This window comes from Monocercomonoides exilis (genome assembly GCF_001643675.1).
Source record: "Monocercomonoides exilis strain PA203 chromosome Unknown scaffold14-1859848, whole genome shotgun sequence".
NCBI lineage: Eukaryota > Preaxostyla > Oxymonadida > Polymastigidae > Monocercomonoides > Monocercomonoides exilis.
The window spans coordinates 1,066,945-1,090,961 of record NW_027150559.1 but is presented as its reverse complement, the minus strand read 5'-3'; the positions used below and the strand labels follow the sequence as shown (position 1 = coordinate 1,090,961).

Here is a 24,017-nt window from a genome sequence, read left to right as displayed (position 1 = left end):
ACAATTCAAACACAAAATCTCTTCCCAATGACAAAAAATCTTTGAAAATAAACTTCCCGAAAAAAGATATGATTGGCATAAGTGTAAAAAAATACCTCCTTCAGTTTTATGATTTTTTTCATTTCAACAAATTAGAAATAAATAACATAAAAAAGCAACACTTTTGGGTGGAGCAGTTTTTTGATTCTTTGACTAAAATAACTTCAAAAAATTTTTGTGATCAATCCCATAACTGAATTTTCATAATCATCTTTTTAACTTTTAATGTTTATTTGCGATAATTGAGAATCAATCTTAACATCAAGTGAAACTGTTTATTTTAAGAAACAAGTTGAGTGTGTAATTTATCATTATTTATTTTATTTTAATCTGTAATTCTTTTGATATTTAACTTTCACTTACTTATCAATAATAATTCATAATATTTCGTTGAAATATGTTTTTCTCAATGAAAACATTTGCTATAGAATGTTCTATTATTTCAATAGATACATATTATCATTCATCATGGAGAATTCTTTTATTTATGAGTTTTTTTATTTTTTTGAATTGAAATGCTTTCCATAAAAAATGAAGGCTGTCGTTCTTGTTTTTTTATTAATTTTGTTTAATGAGATATTATTGTAAGATAACGATTATTGTTCATTTTTCTTTTGTCGAATTGCCTCAAATAATAAAAACTGTGAATGAAAATCTATAAAAAAATGTGCAATGCTAACGTGATCTGTTTTTTGTGTGTTCGTTTCGTAAAAAAATGAAAAGAACAAAAAACTTCAAAAGGAATAAATACAAACGATACATATTTTTCCATTGTTAACCAAGCTGCTCGAAATACACTTGAAATGCTCCAACAATCCCGATGCGTTCCCAATTCCACAAAATATTAAATTCTATGGATAAAAAGCCAAATTTTGAATCGGCTCAATAGAAGTTTTCATTTTTTTCTTTTTAAATTACCAATGATTTCTGAATAATGCATGAAATTAAAGAAGATGAAGATGAAGTGGAAGAAGAAGAAGGAGCAATTGGAGCAGCAGAAGAGGAAGAAGAAGAGGGAAGAATTGTCAGCTTCTGTTTTTTCAGAGAGCTGTGATTGAACTGGGAGATTTGCATTGGCAAGCATCGAGTCAAAAGACAAGGGAGTTTGTGTGTGCGCTGCTTTGACGGGAATAACAGGACGAGAAGAAGGAAGCTTAGAAAAGGGAATGGAAGCATTATGAACTGAAGAAGAAGAAGAAGAAGAAGATGATGATGATGATGGCGATAATGTTGTTGAAGGACACATCAAAGAACCCATAAAGCGCGAGAAAAATGCCTGACATGTTGGATGCACAGGTGTTGCAGTTGAAGTTACAGCAGTTGGCTTCCCAGTCCATTCTATACGCGCTTCAGAGCATTCAAGTGTCTGCATTTGGTTCTGTTTCCTTTGCCTCACATCCTCATCCTCCTCCACCACTTCTTCCTTCTTCTTCTTCTTCTTCTTCTTCTTCTTCCTATTCTTCTTCCTATTCTTCTTCCTATTCTTCTTTTTCTTCTCCTTCTTCTTCTCCCCATCACCGGCCTTTTGAGACACCGATGATTGCCCCATCACCTCCTGTGCATGTTGCATCGTTATCATCGCCTGGCTTGTCTGATTGACAGCTGTTTTGAATGTGAATAGAACAACCACAAAAACACGGGCAAGAACAAGAGCTATGTGGAGAACAACAAAAAGGGAGGTGGAAGATCTGAAGGGGTTGTTGTGGGTTTGGTGGTGAGTGGATGGAAGGAGAGAAGAATTCACAATTGAAGAAGAAGTGAAAGAGGAGGAGGAGGAGGAGGAGGAGGAGGAGGAAGAGGAAGAAGAAGAAGAAGAAAAAAAAGAAGAAGAAGAAACCGATGTTGCTGCTGATGATGATTGAGCAGATGTTGAATACAGAAGAGCATCTAACACATCTCCTGTAGTCGTCTTGATAATCTGTGAATCGCTGAGTGAAGGAGCCCAAACAACCACTTCACATATCAAAGAGCCAGAAATACGTGACTGTGGAGGAACATGCAACATCTCTGAAAGCTTTGCCAGCTGAGAAGAACCTGCCGAAGATGGAAGTGATGAAGAAGAAGAAGGTTGAGAAAGAAGAACGTTGTGTGGTGAATGAGATGATTATTACAAACACAAATGTTCTCGTGTTTAATCCTCCGCTTATCCCACATTTGAATATGCTCATCTGTTTTTTTTTCCTTGTTTCTTCTTTCTTTGTTATTTCTCTCAAAGCACTCTCCTTCTTCTTTCCATTCATAAACCTTGTTAATAAGATTTGCAGTTTCAACAGTTTGTATCTCTTCATCTGGTAGAAGTTTCAATCGAGTTCTGTGCAGGCCTCGAAATAGACACCTTCCTGTTCCAATGCATCAGTCAAATTGGATGGCTGATGAAGAGCATCAAATACATCAAACTCAATGTGTATGGTTGACATCTTTGATAAAGAAGAAAATGAATGAAAAGAAGATGATTGATTGGAGGATGATATTGAAGATGAGAAATGGGAAAAGAAAATTTTGTCTGTTGAAAAAAAGCCAGATAACGCGATATGCTGAGTGTGCTGATTAGAGGAAAGATGATCAACAAAAAAGAAGCGAACGAAGAATCAACTTCTATATGATGTGGAAAAAAACATGTTGATGGCAAGAGAATGCGTTGATGTATTGCTCCGCTTTGATGATGAAAATCATTCAATAAGGAACGATGAAAAGAATAGGAAAAAGTTGTGGAGAATTGAAAAAAAAAGATGAACCAAATGAATTTTCATAATATCCACAACGTGAACAATCTTTCGATAAAGTTGATGCACAATTTACAGTGATTTTCGTATCAGCTTTTCTGAAGGGAAGTGTTTGAGAATGAACAGATATTTGGGTGAGTAGAATGAGGGAGTCATCTTACGTATCTGTCACACATTCAAAAGCATACTCGATTGTGGCGCATGGCCTAAGATGTGTTTTTCCACAGGCATCAGCATCAGTTCCGCTGTTAGAAACGATTTTGTTCTGTGCAATGAGGGGGAGCCAGCCATTATATTCAGCGTTGTCTGCTTGTCCATTATTATACACTCTTTTTGTTGGTGTTGTTGAACCACAATTCTCGAATGGAGATTGAGTGATGGCATTTCCACTGAAGAACACATCGTTTCATCTTCCATTAGTTGCAGTATTTCCATCAAAGAAACGGAATGTTATGGATTTTTCTCCATTCATCCAGGAATAAGTCGAATAAAAGAAAATGGTTGCACCTCCATAATTCGCATAAATTGTCAGTTTGTTATTGATGAACTGGCATTAATTGATTGAAAACTGAATTAGCTTTGTAGAGGAAAGATTATGAAATGAAAAACCAGCGGAAACACACCAATATTTGAAAAGCATTTGCTTTTTGTTAACAGAAACTGTCAGTTTGACAGAAAACTGCCGATTCAAAAATGCCATCCAGTTCCACACTCATCAACAAATTTCAAACTTTCCACTTTGTTTTCTTAGAATGTCCTAACAGAATTTGACTGTGGATAACCTAAACAAATAGATTTTCCATATAAATACGAGTAACTTGCGAAATTGGATTTTCAGATATCTGCATCTCACGAATTATAAACAATAAATAGATTTGCATTTGGTAAATAAAAAATACTTTCAACGAAATATTATGAATTATTATTGATAAATAAGTGAAAGTTAAATATCAAAAGAATTACAGATTAAAATAAAATAAATAATGATAAATTACACACTCAACTTGTTTCTTAAAATAAACAGTTTCACTTGATGTTAAGATTGATTCTCAATTATCGCAAATAAACATTAAAAGTTAAAAAGATGATTATGAAAATTCAGTTATGGGATTGATCACAAAAATTTTTTGAAGTTATTTTAGTCAAAGAATCAAAAAACTGCTCCACCCAAAAGTGTTGCTTTTTTATGTTATTTATTTCTAATTTGTTGAAATGAAAAAAATCATAAAACTGAAGGAGGTATTTTTTTACACTTATGCCATATGATTTCAAAAATAATCTCCCAGATGATATATCAAATTGTGACAACAAAATAGCTCTCAATTATAATAATAATAATAATAATATAAATAATAATAATAATAATAATAATAATAATAATAATAATTATTATTATTATTATTATTATTATTATTATTTTTTTTTTTTTTTTTTTTTTTTTTTTTTTTTTTTTTTTTTTTTTAGGGAACATATCGTCAATCTCTAAACCTTCTTTCAGCATGTTTTCATCATTTTCTTACAACTTTGTGATAATTAATTTCTTTTCATAAGCATTGATGGGTTATGATCTTATTGTTCAGCATTTAAATCCATGTAGCAAACTTTAATCGAAAAGAAAAATGTGATATCTTACAAAACTTTTATTAAAATTTTAAAAATTTACAAGTATTAAATTTTTAATGGCTTTCTGCACAGTTTGAAATATTATTTGTTATTTTGTATTCCTTCGTATTTAGAGGTTGCAATCTAATTTAGAAAATAGTTACATGCAAGCATTTTTAATTGTCATCAAGATTCTATTAAAATTTCTGTTTTCTGCCTTTCTTTATGGAGAAATTTGTAAAAAAGGTTAAATCATCTGTTTGGCTGTTGAGTATCCTTCATTGGCTTTCTAAAGCAATTTTGTGGTTCACAACTTTAAACATTTATTTTCAGATTTGAAGTTGTTTGGATATTTGCGAAACGTTGCTACATGCGTGGAAGAATAAAAGATTGTTTAATTATTGGTGCTTTCACTGATAATCAGGCAGTCGCAAAGATCTTTGCTTTAGCGACGAAATGCATGAATATGGATTTATATCTTCAGGAGATTAGCAAATATGAGGTGTTTTGGAAAGAAAACAATGTTGAATAGAATTCAACAGAGCAGAATTCCTGAGTCAATAAGAGATTGTTCAGAAAATGAAGAATTAAATGCGTCCAACATTTCCTTGAATAGCAGAAAAGCATTTTTTGAGAAGCGAAAATATTCCATTTCCCAAATCATATTGATATTTTGAAAGCAAACGCTGAAAAAAAAATGAGAGAAAAAGAATGAGTAAAATAAAATATTCAACAACCACAACAAAAGCGAATACACAAATTTAATTAGGAATTGTGGCAGCCAACTGTGGTTTTCGAAGAAAAAATTGATGCATTATTTTTATTGATTAAAAGTTCCAAGGAATAATATGGGTAATCCAGAAAATATAAATATTCCTGCGCATCGTCATTTTCTTCAAAAAAAGCCAATCGCATCACAGCGTTGCAATGAATCTGATATTTTCGATTATTGCAAGCGTCTTTGCGATTTTTAGCTCAAAAGAATTGTTGGGCAAAGAAATAAACCAATTGGACGCAACAGTTATGCTGCAATTACAACAGTTCAACAATAATTTCAGAGCGCAGCAAATTCTTCAATACAGTTCAATTCTCTCGAAATTTCAAGTGATGAATTCATCTCTGAGTGCCTCAAATATTTTGCAGTGGCATTTCGAAAGAAAACCATGTTTTTTTGTTTGCAAGAGAGGACATTTGAACATCAAAGAATATACGATTTCATTTTCATCAAAAAATAGCCCATTTGCTCTTGATGAAGGAAGCATCTATTCTGTGAATCTTTCTACCTTCACATTCAGGCCATTTGCTCGTATTCCCAGACTTTTTTGCTCGTCCTTGCCAAAGAACTTCAACAATAGAATTGGAGAAATCTTCCTTTCCGATTCTTCGTTTTCATCATTTGAACTGATATCAGTAATATTTTTAGCGCCGAATGTTAGTTGCAATGTGAAAGCATCTCATCTGATGATGGCAAACATTTCTGTTGTTACGGGAGCACAAAGAGAAATGGATTTGAGAGCGAGAACAGAAACAACGATTGAGGGCTGCTCTTTTTTCAGAGTTTGGGATGTTATTGATGGGGGTATTTTGAGATCGGTGAACAGCCCATGTGCTTCGTTGAGAGCAACAAACTCCTCATTTGAGTGCTGCTTTCGAACGATGAATGTGGATGAATCAGGCGGACGCAATATGACAAGGCAGGAACTGGGAGCAAATGAAACACATTCTTTCACAGATTGCGAATGGTATCAAACGGGATATGTTGGAGTTGGAAGCGCTATTTTTTTGTATGGAAATACAACTCTTGAATGTGAAAGATGCTCATTCATGAATATGAGTCATCATCACGATGGAGCTGTTGATGTTCAATCAGCAGCAGGTGTGATAATATCTGGCAGCAATTTCACAAATTGCATGGCAGATGATAACACAGGTGGAATGATAATTTATATGCTAAACGGAGATTATTTTTTTTCCGAATGCATTTTTTGCGAATGCAAAGCTAGAGTAAACTACGCAGGAGGATTACGTATTCATCAGCTTTCTGGAAAAGAAAATGGGACAATTAGAAATTGTAAATTTATTTGTAATGAAGCAGGATCATTTTGTGGAGGATTATATATGGAATACCATCCGAATTTATATTTAATCTCTGAATGTGAATTTGATGGAAATTTGGCAAATGGAACTGGAACATCTGATTATGAAGGAGGAGGTGGGGGTATTTTCTTGAGAACAACAAGTTGGATGGAAACTGAACCACCTCCAAAATTGATATCATTTTGCTTTTTCACCGGAAACAAGGCTGAAAATGAAGAAGGCCATGATGTTAAAATCAAAAACTATTTTTTGAAAGGTTCGCCATTTGAGTCGTCGTTCTCAACAACCCCCTCAAAGAGAGTATTTTACAATAACAGTCAGACAGATTACGATGCATGGCTTCCAACAATCAAAATAACATATGCCAGAATAGATGGAATTACAGGGCCAGTCTGTGGGGCAACACAGACCAGCCCATGCAACACGATTGAGCAGGCATACAACATGATTGAGAAAGGAGCAGAGGGAACTGTGAACATTCTTCGATCGATATATTCTTCAACTGCCTTATTCATTGGAGGGGGAGATATTTCGTTCAAAGGCGAAAGCGAGAGCGAGTGTGTCATTTCCACAAAATTGTTGGATTCTCATGAGTGTTTGTTCACATTGGATTCGGGATCGATGGGATTGTCTTTGGTGACGATTCATCACAACAGTGAAGAATCATCGTGTTCATTGTTTGCGATCCAAACAGGAGCACAGAAACTGACACTAAAAAATGTGATCATATCAGGGGCAGAAGATGGGCAGAGTCACACATTTGATGTTTCACCGTTCAAAGTGATATTTGAGAAAGTGAAGATGGAAAACTGTTTGATTGAGGATATTGGTCTTGGAGATTGCTCTTTGTTGGAGGAAGAGGAGGATAGTGGAGTTGGGAGAGGGATGCTGGGAAATGTGACAATCCAAAGGATCTGTCGGATGAGAGGGGATGGGGTGATATTCAGCACTGAAAGTGAGAGAAGCGATTCATGGGAGCTGGAGAACACCACATTCAGAAACTGTGTGTGTAAGGAGGGGAATGGGGGTGTTATTGCATGGAAGGTTGGTCAAAGCGGGATATTCAAGATTGGCAGAGGAAATGTTGCAACAGAGATTGGAGAATGTGTGGCAGAGAAGGGAAATGGAGAGGAGAAGGGAAGAGGAGGAGGGATATATTTGGAGCTGTTATCTCCATCAGTTGTGTTTGAGATTGTGAATGTGGGATTTGAAAATAATCTAGCTGTTCATGGAGTGAATGTGTTTATTGCCTCGAATCAGCTGGAGTTAATTCCGAAAGGGAGATATGGATTTGTTTCACATTTGAGTGAAGATGTTCATGAAGTGGAGGGAGAGGGAGACACAAACAATGTGACACTGGTGATTCCGATTGTGTGCTATCTTCTGGATGTTCCAAGGAGTGAGATCTATGTTTCGGCTTCAGGGGCAGATCATCCAATGTGCGGACACACATTTTTCGAGTGCCGAACACTGAACTGTCCGATTGAGAGGGAAGAAAGCACACCAGCAGATGGAACAACAACAGCAACAATCAAAATTGGGAATGGAGTTGAGGTCAGCTCAACAGTGGCGTTTTCGAAAATGGCAAGGGTGATTGAAGGAACAGGAGATGATGGATCGTTTGTTGTTGAAGGTGAGGCAAGTTGCAAAGGTGATGAGGAAGGATGCGTTGGAGTATTTGTGGTGCTGAAGGAAACAAGGATGAGGAAGATTGGGCTGATGATGCCATCTGTTCTTGGACATCATGAAGCAATATTCCAGTTGAAAGGAGAAACACTGAACTTGAGCGAATGCATTGTTGGATTTGGAGTTGGAGAGAATTTTGTGGAATACAATTTGATTGTTGTGGAAAAGGGAGAAGCGAATGTGACCTCACTGAGATTGGATTCAATGAGGTTCGGGAAGCCTGTGATAAAAGCGAATGGAGGATTATCATCTGTCTCGTTGAAGAATGTGGAGCTGAATGATATGACCTTTGAAGGAGAAACAGGATTTGTTGTTTGTGAGGAAGGAAGCACACTCACAGGAGAAGGTGTGATTGTCAGTGGGTGCGAAGTGGGAAGAAACAGTTTGATTTTGGCAGGGAGCAATTGTATTGTTCGGATGAGTGAATGCAAGTGGAGTTCGTGTAATTTTGTTGATTCAAGGGCGATAAAAGGGAGTGAAGCAAAGGAGATATCCATTTGGGGATGCAATGGGAGCAATGTTCGAGTGAGTGAAGGTGATGGAGGGATAATGAGCGGAGTGATTGGAGAAGGAGGCATGGTGGATGTGTGGAACACGAGTGTTGATGGTTGTGTGGCAGAGAAAGGGAATGGAGGAGGGATGAAAGTGGAATTGAAAGGGGATGCACAACTGAAGATCAGGAGTGAAGAAGAAGTGACGTTGATGAAGAAATGTTTGGCTGGACTGGAAGGGACAACGAATGGAGGAGGATGTGGAGGAGGGATGTGGGTAGGGATTGAAGGAGAGAGATATGGGTTTGATATGAGAGGAGTGAGGTTTGAAGAGAACAGAGCAAGGTGTGGGAAGGATGTGTATGTTGTGTGTGATGATTTGAGGAGGGTTGTGAATGGAAGCAGTTTCTCTTTCAGTGAAAGGATAAGTGAGAGAGAGAATTCTCTGATGGGGATGGATAGACAGAAGTTTGTGAGTGAGGTTGATCTGTTCATATTCATTGATGGATACAGCTCGTCGATCATTGAGGTGGAGAGTGAGAATGGAGACAATGGAATCTGGTGTGGGATGGAGAATTGTCCGTGCAGGAGTGTGGATTATGGAATTGGAAGGCTTGGTGGAGAGGGAGAAAAGAAAATAGTGATAAGTGGGAGCACGAGTGTTGAGAAGGTGGGAGATGTGAATGGTATTTGGATTGAAGGGAAAGACAACAAGAAAAAGAAAGTTGTTGTGGAGAAAGGAATTGAAGGAGGAGGAGGAAGTGTTCTTGATTCGAAGGGATTGAGTGTGTTTGTGAATGTTGGATTTGAATTGCCTGGATCCTTTGAACAGAGGAAGGATGTGGTGATAAGCTCATCAACAGCAAATGGTGTTTTGGAGATGGAATTGTGTTCGTTTGAGATGCAGGAAGGGGAAGAAGAGGCGATTGAATATAGAATCATCAGGAGCAGTGGACAAGCTGTGAGGATGGAGTGGATATCAATAAATAATATCAAGATAAAAAAGAGTCTGATGGATCTTGCACTTCTTGGGATGGAACAGAATGGAGCAGAGGGTGAAATTGTGAGCATTAGCAACTGCTCATTTGGAAGTTTGTATGTTGTTGGTGGAGATGAGTCAGCTGTGATATGTGAAGAGGTGAGGAAAGTGATGAAGATAGAACAGAGCAACATGAGTGGCATCACAGGAGGAGAGAGCATGAGTGGAGGGGCAGTGAGGGTGAATATCCTTGATTCAGGGATGATTTATGTGAAAGAAGGGATGATGGAAAGATGCTCAGCAGAGAAGGTGAAAAGCGGGAAAGGAGGATGGCTGAATGTGAATTGCAGCGAAAGGAGGGGAGGAATACCATTCAAGTTTGAGGGAGTGAAGTTTGCTGAGAATGAGGCATTTATGGGGAAGAACATGTTCATTTTGGATTCAGATCTGAATGTGACAGTGAGGAGCGAGATATTTGCGATTGATGTTGAAGGGATGGAAGATGATCAGAATCTGTTTGTTGGAAGTGATGAGAAGCGGACAAACACGGATCTGTTGCGATTTGTGATTGAATACAGGAGCGAGAGGATTGTGGTGTGGGAAAAGGGAGATGATGTCGTTCGATGTGGGAGTGAAGAGGATCCATGTGAGACATTGGAGATGGGATTGAAGCACATTGAGAGAGGAGGAGAGAGAAAAGTGGTGAGAGTGAAAGAAAAGATAAGAGTGGAGGGGAAACATGATTTGAGTGGGTTTGAAGTGGAATCAGTGGGAGCAGGATACGAAGAGATGGAATATGGAACAGTTGTGTTTGGGAGTGATGGAGAAAGTGGAGCAAATGTGTGTCTTCGCAACAGTGGAGCAGTCACTCTGAGAGCACTGGAGATGTGTGTGATGAATGTTTTGGGAAATGGAGAATCAGGGATGATTGTGAGTGAGGGAGGGAAAGTTGAATGGGAAGATTGTTCAATCTCATGGAAAGGAAAGAGAGAAGGGATGGGGGATGTTGCATTTTGTGTTGTGAAGAAAGGGGAGTTGGCGATGATGATGTTCAAAGTGCTTTCATATTTTGGGAAGAGAAGTGTGTTTGTGGAGAGTGGAGAAGTTGTGAGTGTGATTGACGAATTCACAGTCACAAAAGCTACATTGGAAAGTGGGAGTCTGTTTGAAATTGAAGGAGAGGGAACAAATGGAGGAGGTGAGATGAGGATGAAGAATTGCAGTATTGGAGCAGTTGAAGGGGAAGGAGTTGATCCGAGTGTTATTTCGAGCAAGAGTGGAAGTGGAGTGACGCTTGTTGTTGAAGATTCACTGGTTGAAGGGTGCAGTTGTGGGAGAAGCACAAAGGGAGGGGCGATGCTGTTTGAGTTGAATGAAGGAGGATTGTTCCATGTTGTGAACACGAGTGTGAAGCAGTGTGGATGCTCAGTGAGCGAAGGCAAAGGAGGCGGGGTGTATCTGAAGACCGAACTGAAGGGAGAGTTGGATTATGTGTTTGATAAGGTGATATTCCGAAGGAACACAGCATTCATCGGGAATGATATGTTCATTGTGTGTGACTGCATCGAGAGGCAGATCAACGAAACACAGTTCAACATCGACTTCCGTGATGTGGAGTTCATCAGGCAGAATGCGATCTATGGGATGGATGCAGGAGAGCACAAGGAGGAGGCGATGGACTTGATGAGTCTGATTGTGAAATACCAGTCAGACACGATTGTGGTGTCGAGCAAAGAAGGGAAAGGGGGAAGCAATGAGCAGCAGTGTGGGAAGCCCTTGTTGCCATGTGCTACGATTGGGTTTGGGCTGAGGCACCTGACATACGATTTCTTCAGCCAGGTGTTTGTTGATGAAGAGTCAGTGATTGATGAGGAAATTGGATTGGAGACACTCACACTGAGCGGGATGCATGAAGTGCAGAGTCGAGTGGTTGTGAAAGGGAGAATGAACTGCAGCAAAGAGATGATTGTGGAGACAAATGGGCAGGTATATGTTCGATGGATTCAATTTGCTTTTGAAGAAGTTGAAACAAATCAAAAACCAGTCGCACATTCATCATTCATGAAGATAAGTTCGGGAAAGACATCGATCAGCATGTGTTCGTTTGAGGGAGTGAGCTTGGCTGAGAGGGAAATGGTGGAAGTGCCATTTTGCTTGATATTTGTGGAAAGGGGAAAATGCTTAGTGGGGAATGTGAGTGTTATGTGGATTTCATTTTTGAGAGAAGCTGCCATGATAATGGAAGAGGATACTGAAGTGAATGGATTGACACTCAGAAATATTGAGGCAAACAAAGACTTCATGAAGATCAGTGGAGCTGAGAATGTGAAGATAGAAAAAATGGAAGCAAGAGATGTGAGGATGGGAAAAGGATGGTTGGTTAAGGTGAATGGAGATGAAGTTGATATGAGCAACAGAGAAAAAAGTGAGTTTTCGTTTTCCATTTTGTCGTCTTCGTTTGACAACATCACATGTGAAGATGAGAGTACAGGTGTGGTTGATGTTGAGGGGATGGAAGGAAATGTGGAGTTTTCGAACTGTTCGTTTGGTGGGTGTTCATCGAGAAGAAAGAAAGGGAAGATGATATCTCTTTTGATGTGCAATAATATTCAGATGAAGCAGTGCTTGTTTGATGGAAAGGAAGAAAGAAAAAAGGAATTGAATGAGGAGTTGGATGTGTGCAAATGGAATGGGTCAGTTGCTGAGGCAAAGGAGAGCACAGCGGAGATAAAGGATACGAGTTTTGTGAACAGCTTTGATGGAAGTCTTTCTATTTGTGGAGGATCTGTGACTGTTGAGAAAGGAGAATTTATGAACAACAACCCATCAATAGAAAAATATCCTTCAATCAGAAGAAATATTCTCTGTTCAGATTCTGGAGTGTTGAATGTGATGAGTTTGAAAGGAGGAGACGGATGGGAAAGAAACACATCCTTGTGGATTCTGGATGAAGGATGTGAATTGAGCGGGATGATTGAGGAGAGAGCATCACCACTGTTCATCCCAGTTGTGGAAGAGGCGAGGAATGAGACGGAATCTGAGGGAAGAACAATCATCACGCTGAGTGGGAGACTTCTTCTCCCCTGCAATGTTTCGTTGAAGTTGAGCTTCAGAAATGGAATGGAAGAGGTGATCGAGAACTATGGGATTAGTGAAAAGGAAAGTGTGTCAGAGAATGAAATTGTTGCAGTTGTTTCATCGGTTCAGATGGAAGCAGCGGGAGCAGAGACAGAAATATCTGTGTGCATTTTGTTTGGAAAAGATGATTCTCCTTCATCGACTGACTCATTTATTCTGAAGAACAGAAGCGAAACCCAAGGAAAAGGAGATGACAGAATTGTTGAAGGAGGGAAAGAAGGAAAATTCTCATGGGCATTAATTGTATGCATTGCGATTGTAGTAATACTGTTAATTATATCCATTATATTCATTGTCCGGTGGAAGAAGGTGAAGAATGAAGCAGAAGATCTGAGAGAGATTGTGAATGATAACATCAGAAAAGATCCAAAGGCATTTGAGATGGTGACGATGGAGATGTCACCTGAGGCGCAGTGGAGGAGAGCCGAGAGGGAGGCAGAGAAGAAGAATGAGGAGAGGATAAAGAAGAGGGTGTATGAGAAAAGCTTGGGACACTCGGAGTCATCAGAGCATTTATTGAGTGAGAGTGGTTCCACAGAATATATTCTGGGGAGAGACTCAGACAAGATTCCAGAATGGGCTCTGGAGAAGGTTGAAGAAGAGGAAATAAGAAAGCAGACTCCATCACCATCAATTTCATCCACTTCAACAACTTCTAATGATTCAGATTCATCATTTGTTCGAGGGGAGGATCTGTGTCCAACCACCTCATCGATGTCGAATCTGCTGGATGCAATGGCCTGCTCATCGCCTCATGAGAAGCTGATTGTTGATCTGAGGGATTCGCTGTTCATGCTGCTGCACGGAAAGAATGCGAAGAAGGAGATGGCGATTGGGAGTTTGAAGGAGAGGGAGCAGACAGCTGCACAGATCCTGTTCTGGGTGGCGAATGGAGCGCTCCACTCATTTGATGAAGAAAAGGAATTGCCATCGCTGGCCAATCTGAGTCCTCACATTGTGCTGTTCTCAGAGCACATGGTGATCTGCGTTGCCCTCCACTCTGACTGCTCATCTTCAGATGATTCCGATTCATCATCCATCTGTTCGATGTCCATTGTTTCTTCATCCTCATCGAATGTTTCAGTGATGAGCGAGAGATTCACCGACTCACCACCACCTTCATCAGCGTTTGAGGATTGTGAAGACAACAGGAAGGAGTGTTTGAGGTGGAAGGCACCCGAGCTGCAGATGAACAAGAAGATGGGAGCAACAAAGGAGTCAGTTTCATTCTCGATTGGAATGATGGTGTGGGAGTGTCTGACACTGGATATCCCATTTGGGGAGTATGAGTCAGAGGTGGCAGGAGACAAGATATCGAAAGGAGAGAGGCCGAATGTTGAGAAGATCCGAGGGAGTGAACTGTATGAGCTTGTTTGGTCATCGATGGGAAAGGACTGGAATGATCGTCCGACACTGAACGAGATGAAGCGGGAGTTTTATGGGCATTTCCCTGCAGGGGCTGTGATTGTGACGATGTCTGACGCGATCTGTGAAAGGGATGGGGGGAGCACGAGAGAGGGGGAAGGCAGTCTTGCGAGTGGGGAAGAAGGCTATTCGACAGTTTTTGAGATCACATCAGAGGCAACAAAGAAGACAGAAAAGCAGGAGATGAAAGAGCAGTGAAAGTGAGTGGAAAAGGAGAATGTGAAACAAAAAAAAGGAGAGAGATCAAAGGAGAATGTGATATTTCTTTGCATCGAAGAATTTGTGAAAGAGTTTGTGAGATGTGTTCTGTAATTTGGTGGTGGTTTTTTCTTTTTCAAAGAATAAGTGGATATTAATAATCTGTTGAAAAAAGGAGCTTGTTTTATTTGGGATGGGAGTGATTTGATGATCACAATCAGCTGCTCACAGGTCAAAGGATGATTGTTGCCGTTATTTGAAATCGAAATATTGGAAACAATTGTTTGAGGAGATATGAGCAACTGACGGTTTTGTTCGTTTTATTATTTTGTTGACAAATTTGGAAAAAATCAATTGATTTCTGATTGCAAAATTTTGGGTCTGTATCAAATTTTCTTTTAAAATTAAAAAAAACTTAGCACACACCTCAACAAATTTTATTTTCACGTCAACTTATAAAAAAATAAAGCAAACAAAAACATTTTTGCATCAAATATATAAATCAAATATAAGATTATTATCAACAATCTTTTTTCAAAAAAAAAGTTTCAGGAGGATTGAAATAACTTATGAAAACAACAATTATATTTTTTTTTGGGATTCATTATTCGTTTATTTTTTTAATTGAAATTGTTTTAAATCTAAATAATCGAATGAAAATTTTTATGAATTGATAATTTTTTTATTGATTAATCAGCAAATTATTCGGAGATGAGACAACATATTTATAATTTAATTGAGGGTTAAGATCCTGATTATTTGTTTTGATATTTTTTTTTCCAATAAGTTCGAAGCAAAGCATGCAAGAATTGTCAGAAAATAATTTTATTGATTTCCTCAACGAGCAAATTGAACGAATAACTATTTCTTCGTTTCAAGATCTTCTTTCCTCATTTTCATCCAATAATTTTTCAGAATTGAAAAAACTAATGGGGGATATTAATTCACGTAGAAGTGAAAAAGCTACGGAAGTTGTTATGGAATTAGCAAAGCGCGGAGCAAAGGAAAGCAAAAATTTCCACATGAATTTGTTTTTTCCGCTATTTGGTGAGAATATTCCAACATCATTTCTAATTAAACTTTTTGTGAAAAAAAACATGACTCACCATTCGCGTCTAAACATAGCATTGACAATTTATTTTATTGAAAAATACAGACAAATTGAAAAACAGCTTTTATTTTCAATTGCAATTCATTTGCTTGATCAACTTACAATCGCAACATCTAGTCCTCATCTGTGGCCCATTGCACGGGATATTATCTTTGCTCTTTCGTGCGCAACACAAAATCATAGTTTATTAAAATTACTGTTTCTTTTTATAAAATTTTGTTAATTATTTATATTCATGTGATTGCTTTTTATTATTGTTTAAGACAACTGTAATCTTTTGGAACCACTGGAAATACCCATTAGACTAATTCCTTATATGCATCACCCATGTACGGGTATCTCTCTGGAAACGATTTCTGCGTTGAATCTATTTTCTATCGTTACAAAAGATTTAGCTCCAAAGCTTCTTGATCATGGAATTGTACCAATGATATGCTCGATACTTCTGTCTACGATTCCAGCAATTCCATCGCCTCAGTTGATGCAACCGCTATCCATTCCTTGCATTTCATCAATTGATGATTCATTAACAAATTCTGTAGATGACCATAGCCCAAGTTGCACAAATGCTATCTCGTCGTATAACACAATGCACACAACAGGCGAAGCAGCGCAGCTGAATGAGGCGAGCATTTCTTTGCTGCACACGCTTAGCACGTTTCATAATCCCGTGCTAGAATCCGCTGTTCAGACGCCTTGTCTCTTTTTAAGTGTGGAAAAAAAATAAAAATTCATAATTTTTATTTTTTTCTTTTCTTTTCTTTTCTTTTAACTTCTTTTCTTTGAATAATGCTTTTTAAAATTGTTCATCATAATTGTCGCTGTTTTTGCCTCCCCCTTCTTAACACTTATGTTCATTTTATTATTTTTATCATTCATTTTTTTTCAAAAAAACTTCTCCTTTTATAATTTTATCAAATGTTTGTTCTTTGCCAGGAATATTTGACACGTTGCTGTATTCCCCAAGCACCCCACCACGAGTGACGGCGATCATCTTCATAGCATCTGTGCTGTCAAACGGAACAGCTGAGCAGATTGTGTTGCTGTTGATGACAGGGCAAAGGAGAAGCAAGAGCTGCGAGGGTGCAATAGAACGAGTGGTGGACGAGAAAGAAGCGGCCTGGTTGAGAGAACGAAGACGAGAGGAGGAAATGGAGGAGGAGAGAGAAGAAGAGGAGGAGGAAAAAGAGAGAAGGCAGAAAAGAGAAAGGTGGATGGAAGCGGAGAAAGAAGAGAAGAACAAGAACAAGAAAAGAGATAAAAACATCGGATACAGCAAAAGCCATGTGACGGTTCTTGTTGGGCGGAAAATGGCGTTTGAAAAAGAAGACAGCAACGAGCGTGGATCGAGCAGTGACAACGATAGAACCATTCATCATTCAGAATCGGACAGTTCGAGCAATGTGGCTCAGATATCAGACAATGAAGCAGCTTTGTCGTCAAAGTCATCGGAAGAACAAACCACATTGGAAGCAGCTTCTTCTTCTTCTTCTTCTTCTTACGATCCGTTATCTTCTTTGCATGCCCATCCTTTCTTTCATTCTGCACATGTCCTACCGATTGCCAATCTAGCTGCTGTCCCTACCTCGTCATATCACACAATGCCGTTGGCTGCACCACAACAGTTCAAGGCAGATTCAGAACAAAACTCACAAAATGTTAAAAGTTCTCAGTCAAACTGCAACAATGCTTACTCAGAGGCGTTGTCGTATTCCTCGTATTCTCCTGTTCCTTCGGTGAAGAAGCCCAGCTTGGAGCTTTCTGCGCGCAGCGGGTGTTCCAACAGCACTGCGCCAGTGAGGAAGCGCAGGAATGGCAGTGTGTTTGGTGGAGGAGTGGAATGCCTGATCAGAAGCGCTTTGGACGATTGTGACGAAAATGTGCGGTATTATTCGGTTGCTTCGCTGCACCACGCATACAGGAAGCTGATGCAAATAGCAGCGGCAGATGCGAAGGAAGGAAAAGAGAAGATAAGTGACGAAAGGGCAGAGAAGGCAAAGAAAGAAAAGAGCGGAGGAGAAAGAGTAAGAGGAAGAGGAAGATGGATAGGGGAAGGGAGAGGAAGAGGAGGAGATAAGGAAGTGAATAAAGATCCAAAAGGAAGAGAAAGGAGATTGTTTAGGATTGAGCAGCTGCAAGGCGAAGGAGTGTCTCAAAGAGAAGAAGCAGAGGAGAGCAGGGGCAAAAACAGGCATCAAAACAGAGTTAGGGGAAGAGTGGCGCTGAATGTGCTGATGGAGCAGCTGGAGGAGGAAGGGATGTTTGACACGTTTGTGTGCTTTCTGTGCAGCTGCGATGCTGATCTGGTTGGATTGGCACGCACAGCGTTTTTTGCATCGCATTGTTAGCAATAGATACAATTAATAATAATAATAATAATAAAGATGATGATGACCATGAAGAACGCTTATGAATATTTTAAGATATTCTTTAGTTATTATTATTGTTATTATTAATAGAACACCTTTTTGTTAAAACATGTGTAAATTGTGGATTCGTGTTGATTATTTTTTCTGTTTGCTTTTTTTTTTTTTTTTTTTTTTTTTTTTTTTTGAGATTTGTTGTGATTTGATTTGAATTTTGCGTAATTGTTTGACTTTTCTTTTTAGTTCTAAATTTTAATTTTTATATTTTAAGTTATTAATTTTCTTTTATTTATTTATTTTATTGAAGTTAATGTTTCTTCAGAAATCTTCACATATTATTTTTTGATTTTTTTGTTTTTTGAGTGTCTCTTTCTTGTTTCCATTTCAAATTTTATTCTTTTTTTTGAAGTTGTTGTAAATTAAAAATTGAAGACTTCTTCTTTGTGTTAATAGTTTGATTGGTCTTCTATCTACATTGTGTTTTGTATTGTTTCAGTTGGTGCTTTGTCACATTGTTTGCGGAATTAGCTTATATGCCATTGAATTTTATTTTTATTATTATTTCAACATTTTAATTGTTCGCTGTCTGAGTTTTCAGTTTTAATATAAAAAAAATATTCAAGAATATGCAATTAAGTTTTCGCTTTAAATTTTCTTTATTTATATTTTGGAGAAAGTCAATGAAAAATTCAGCAACGCTCGCCCCTCAAAAATAACGATGAAAGCTTTTCAAATCAGATAATGAAAAGAAATCATTCATTTTTTATCATTGACGCCTTCAGACACATTTGTTCACCGGGATATTATTAATATTGAAAATATAGACTTTTTTAATCAATTATTCATAATAAATGGAAATTGAATGAATGGTGTTTTTTTTTTTTTTTTTTCCATCCCTTTAATTAAAAATTTATCAATACAGGAAATTTTTAAATGCAGGAACAGTAATTGTTTGGTTGTTTTCTATGCTTAAAATAGAAATACCTTTTGAAAAAAACCCTGAGGAATATAGCCCCAATTCTTTAAAAGAACAAATTAAAATTCAGCTTGATTCTCATTCTTTATTTTTTGACGGGCGAATTGTTCGGTGTCAAGGTTTGAAACATCGTTCTTTTTATCTCCATTATGTTGCACTCTTTCATTTTTAGATAAGAAAGGTTGTTTGACTTCTTCTGAAACCTCGCAAAGTGTTGAAGCTAAATTATTATCTGATTTTCATTCAAGGGTATTGACTTTTATTTATTCTGTTTTTTTTTTATCATTTATTTATTTTTATTTTCAATTTAAATAATGCACATCTTGAAAACGTACAGGCCTATTCATCTGTTCATTGCGAGAAAACAGATGATCCATCAGAGATTGGACTTGGAGATGATATTTTACGAATAGTGTTTTCTCACGCTGATCCAGAAACTTTGTCTGTCCTTCCTCGTGTATGCAAACGATGGAAGCGCATTTTAGATGATCAGATGATATGGCGTGATGTTTTATATCACATGCATCCTCAAGAAATAGGGATTCTGGAAAAGGACGTTCAATTATTATATCGCCATAATTGGAGACTTCTTTTTTCAACGTATCAACGTGCTAAAAAAGTTGAAAGTGGTTTGGATAACTCATTTATAAAAATATTGTTCATCTTTTGTTGAATATTTTCCACACAACAGATGCAACACTTCGTGATAACTTGTGTGATGGATTGAAAATGATTATAAAACTTGTTCAAAAACATCTACCAAAAGTATTTCCAACTGAAAGTGCATCTCTTGTATGCTTGGCGTCTGCTCTTGAACAAAGAGGGATTTTTGATTCTGAGAGTCCAACAATTCGGGCAAAAATTCTTTGCAATCTTGGAGCGCTGAGCGATCATCTATTTGGTGATAGTCATAGTGCAGAGGGGTTATTTCGTACTGCTCTTGTTTTGAATAATACAGATTCAGTGTCTCTTTGCAATCTTGGAGCATTGTTGCAGAATTCACGGCATCGTGTAAAAGAGGCGGAAGATTGTTACATAAAAGCAATGAACGTTCAGCCATCTTATTGGGTTCCATATTCAAATTTGGCATTTTTGCGCTATAAGTACCATGCTGATATTGCAGGTGCTCGTGCTCTTTTTCAAAAAGCCCTTGAAAGAGGAGCAGAGAACTCAAGACAAATTCAAACTTGGCTAAACTTGCATCCAGCTCCTCCTCATCCTTCATCAGAAAAGACAATGGAAGAAATTCAAAGATTATTTTCACCCACCCCACCTGCGTCATAGAATCCACAACGATGAGCATAGAAAGCATAACAAACAGAACGGAAATTTGAAGTTTTTAAAATAAAATAACTTTTCTTGAATAAATATGAATCAAATAAATACATAAATCTTTCTCGATATTTTGAAGAAATGTTCATAGCCAATTAAAATATATATATATAGCCATATCATCTTTTTATAGACTTCAATTGTTATTCTTCAATTATCTGAAAATGATAAAAAAAAGATAAATCAACTTCAAAAAACAACAAAAAATTCGTCCACTCCGGGAATTGAACCCGGGCCATGAGAGTGACAGTCTCATATTCTACCGACTATACTAAGCGGACTTGTTGAAAATAGACCTTAAACGAATTGAGCGGGTCAATTCGAATTGATTAAGTCTAAACGTTTTGTGTCTTTTTTAATGGTTTTGACTCAATCAATTCGGTTTTCCCTCAATCTTTTTTGTGATCAAAAATACAAAAGTTATGTATCAATTTTGATCATAATTATTTGAAGTTTTTTGTGTTTTCTGTCACAGAGCAGTTTGCTTTTATTAATTTTTTGATATGTGTATCATTAATGTATTCTTAATATATTTGCGTTAAGTTTTTTTAAGATCATGAAAAATTCATCGAAATTTTTGAAACAAGTTTTTTAAGTTATTTTTGATTTAATAATAAGTTTCTTATGTTCAAACTGTTATTTATTGTTTTAATTATGAAGTTAGTATTTATTATTTCGTTGGTTTTGTTTCAGTTTTATTTTGAAAGGATGTTATTTATTGAACTATTGTTTTTTCATAAAACTTTGTCTGAATTATGAACTTTATAATCTATCTTTTTTATTTTTTATAAAGAAAAGAATTGATTAAATGATAAGTGGTTGAAAAATTTTTCAATTCGAATTTCTATCATTGTTTTTTCTGTTTTTTTAAATTTCGTTGTATGTTTCCAATTCTTTTTTGATCATTGAATTTTTTTCTTCAAATCAATCAAAATTTAACAAAATATAAAAAACAAAATGTTTTTAATGAAAAATTTGTTAAAACAAAAAATTAATATTGAATAAAGAATTTTGAAAAAATCAAAACATAGAATCTTTCGTTTTTTTAATTAAAAAACGTTCACATTTTAATATATATATAATATAATTCATTTATTCTTTAAATATTGAAAGATATGAACAACTTAATTTGTGAAACTTTCTATTGATCATGCACCCAGAATTGAATCAATTGGTCTTGACTCAATCAAAACGGTTTTGAGTCTCACTTTTTGGTTTTATATTTCACTTATTGGTATTAGTCAAATCGAATACCGCATTACTGAGTCATTTCGTTTTAGTTCTAATAGACGTTTTTCGAATCTTGAGCAAAAAATAAATTTGATTTTATAACATAGATGTCAACCTCTTTTTTTGGAATTGATTCAATCATATTGGAACTGTCTCAATCTCACTTGGTCCAAAATAGGAATTACGAAATGTTTGAAAAACTGATCTTATTATTTTTTTGTTTCTTATTTTATGTGATTCCTTCGTTTCGATTATTCACAAAACTTTTATATTTTATGCATCTATATAAAATCCACGGTGTTTTGATCTGTTTTCAGCAAATTTTGAGTTTTTTTATAGTTCAAAAGGTTTGCATTTATTTTTAATTCTTTCACATGATATCCTTGCGATTGAGCATTTTTATTAATTCTTATGATTATTTTCATATGTTTTAAGCTATTAACAGCTGTGACGTTTTATTTTAAATCAGGATCATTAATAATACTTTTTCAACGTTTATTTCATATAAAACTCAAGGGGAAACAACGATTTTTGTTTCATTTCAATATTTTTCATAAATATTTTATGACATACATACAATAAGTTATATTTTTTATTCTCTTTTATTTTTTTTTTTAAAAAAAGGTGAATGATTGAAAAATAGAAATAATAAAAGAAAAAACTAATTTCTTTGTTCCAAAAGAAGCCTTAAAGGACTTGGCGTAATTCTTTTCGCCTTTTCTGCTTCTGATGAACGTGGAGTTGAAGGAAAAGGAGATGAAGAAGATGCAGAAGAATGTTGGATTGATTTCCACTGACCTGGAAAACACCAGGCCATAGAATTATCATCTTCGTCACTATCATTTTCTTCCAAATCAATCCTTTTCGTTTCATTTCTATCTTTTTCTTCTTTTTCTTCTTTTTCTTCTTTTTCTTCGATTTTTCGCTTTTCTTTCTTTTCTTCTTCACATTTCTTTTTCAGTGCGCCTTCCTTTTCATTCTGTGAAATATCTGAATAAAAAAAAAAGAGAAAATATAATGGTTGAAAGAGTTATCAAAAAAAATCAAATAAATGATAAAGAATATAAATATGGGTAAAGTAATGAATAATAAACTGTCTATTTGTGCCTTTAAAGAAGTTATTGTGGGTGTAATTGACAAGCTCGGATTCAATCTATTTTTCAATTTTATTCGATATCTCTCATTCGCTATTTGTCTTGCTTTTTGTTTTTGTAAATGCTCCGTCCACAAGTTGTCCAAAATACGCTGATTTGCTTCCCCATCTGCTCTTGTCAATGGATTTCGTAATATATGAAAATTGGTCAAACAACAAGCCACACAGAAATAATCAGCAACCCTTTCAACTTCAAATGGCCACTGTCTTCTAAAAACTGAAAAGAGGGTCTTCAGACGACCGAAAAACCGTTCCACGATAACTCGATGAGTTGCTAGCTCTGGTGTTCCCACTGGTTTGGTGATAATTGCAGCCAAATCAGGTCTCGCTCCTATGTAAGCCGAATCAGCCAATATTTTTGCCCCTCCCAAACGATCCAAAAATTGAGGATAATGATCTTTAAAGACTGTAAAGTCATGAGTGGAGCCAGAATGAATTGCACTGATAGTACTTGCTGTCCCAACTATGGGATTGAATCCAACCTCAGCTTTCACACAATATGTGTGATGTTTCCCACTAAAAAACTTTTTCCCAAAGTCTAATCGACCTCCAGGTCTGTTGATGGGAATGATTGTACAGTCCAAAACAATTCCAACCTCCTTCATCACTTCAATCCTGTCAGGGCGAAATGTCAAAAACAAATCTGCTAATGGAGCTCTGATATGAGAAACAATACTGTGAAGAAGTCTGACAAGAGCGTTTTGAGTTTCATAGAAAGGTGTGGATAATAAAAGTGTGAGTGTTGTTGAACCGTGATGAAGAAAAGTGAGTAACAAGAATAACTGTTCATCAAAATTGTTGATTGCTTTCAGTTTCCCTCGACGATGAGGAACTTCCATTTGAAGAATGTGAATGAGAAAATCAAATTCTTCTTTTGTGAATCCAGTAAGTCGAAAAAAAGAAGAAACAGGATCATCAAAAAAGTCACAAGCTTTTTTGATGATGGAAATTTTTTCTTCCTTTTGAAGTGATTCATTCCGTTGTGGAATAATATTTCTCCTCTCCACACTCTTCAAAACGTCCAAAAAATTTGAATGTGACATCAGAAAAAAATTAGAACAACTTTCGTTTGATCAAAACCAAATATTGAAATTTTGTTATTAATGATCACGAAACCAACATTTGTGAATATGAATGTTATTGAATCAAATCAAATAAGTTTGATTCTATTCGGTTTTCAATCGATATTATAAAGTGTTTATATATCTTTTGCGGATGCATCAAATAAAATACAAAAGGTTCTAGTAGAACTTTATTGATTTGACTGAGTCGCGAAAATGTGACTCAGTCAAATCGATTTATGTCTGGTTTCTCGAATTTCTCTATTTTTAATCGAATTTCCCTCAATCTCACCAAGGGCGAAATTATAATTTTTATGATCACGAATTGTGATCGAACATTTTTTTGTTTTGTTTATATTTTTACTATTGAAAGCTCATGAACGTTGAACTTTTTAAATGTTTTTATTTTT

General features: G+C 36.5%; 4 protein-coding genes across 4 annotated transcripts; all 4 read left to right on the top strand.

Moving 5' to 3' along the window:
* Nucleotides 1–1,311: 1,311 nt before the first annotated feature.
* On the top strand, nucleotides 1,312–1,638 carry MONOS_7905 (uncharacterized protein; the record flags this gene model as incomplete). The annotated part of the gene is made up of 1 exon (XM_067878269.1): nucleotides 1,312–1,638. One exon carries the CDS (start codon nucleotides 1,312–1,314, stop codon nucleotides 1,636–1,638), a length of 327 nt encoding a protein of 108 aa, XP_067730414.1.
* Nucleotides 1,639–5,828: 4,190 nt separating this feature from the next.
* Nucleotides 5,829–14,851, top strand: MONOS_7906 (uncharacterized protein; the record flags this gene model as incomplete). The annotated part of the gene is made up of 2 exons (XM_067878270.1): nucleotides 5,829–6,240; nucleotides 6,364–14,851. 2 exons carry the CDS (start codon nucleotides 5,829–5,831, stop codon nucleotides 14,376–14,378), a joined length of 8,427 nt encoding a protein of 2,808 aa, XP_067730413.1. The 3' UTR covers nucleotides 14,379–14,851.
* A 456-nt stretch (nucleotides 14,852–15,307) lies between these two features.
* MONOS_7907 (uncharacterized protein) lies at nucleotides 15,308–17,837 on the top strand (the record flags this gene model as incomplete). Its single annotated transcript, XM_067878271.1, has 3 exons — nucleotides 15,308–15,671; nucleotides 15,753–16,199; nucleotides 16,426–17,837. 3 exons carry the CDS (start codon nucleotides 15,308–15,310, stop codon nucleotides 17,835–17,837), a joined length of 2,223 nt encoding a protein of 740 aa, XP_067730412.1.
* Nucleotides 17,838–18,820: 983 nt separating this feature from the next.
* On the top strand, nucleotides 18,821–20,346 carry MONOS_7908 (uncharacterized protein; the record flags this gene model as incomplete). The annotated part of the gene is made up of 4 exons (XM_067878272.1): nucleotides 18,821–18,950; nucleotides 19,004–19,080; nucleotides 19,169–19,460; nucleotides 19,523–20,346. The coding sequence occupies 4 exons, from the start codon at nucleotides 18,821–18,823 to the stop codon at nucleotides 20,113–20,115; spliced, it is 1,092 nt and encodes a 363-aa protein (XP_067730411.1). The 3' UTR covers nucleotides 20,116–20,346.
* Between the last annotated feature and the right edge of the window lie 3,671 nt (nucleotides 20,347–24,017).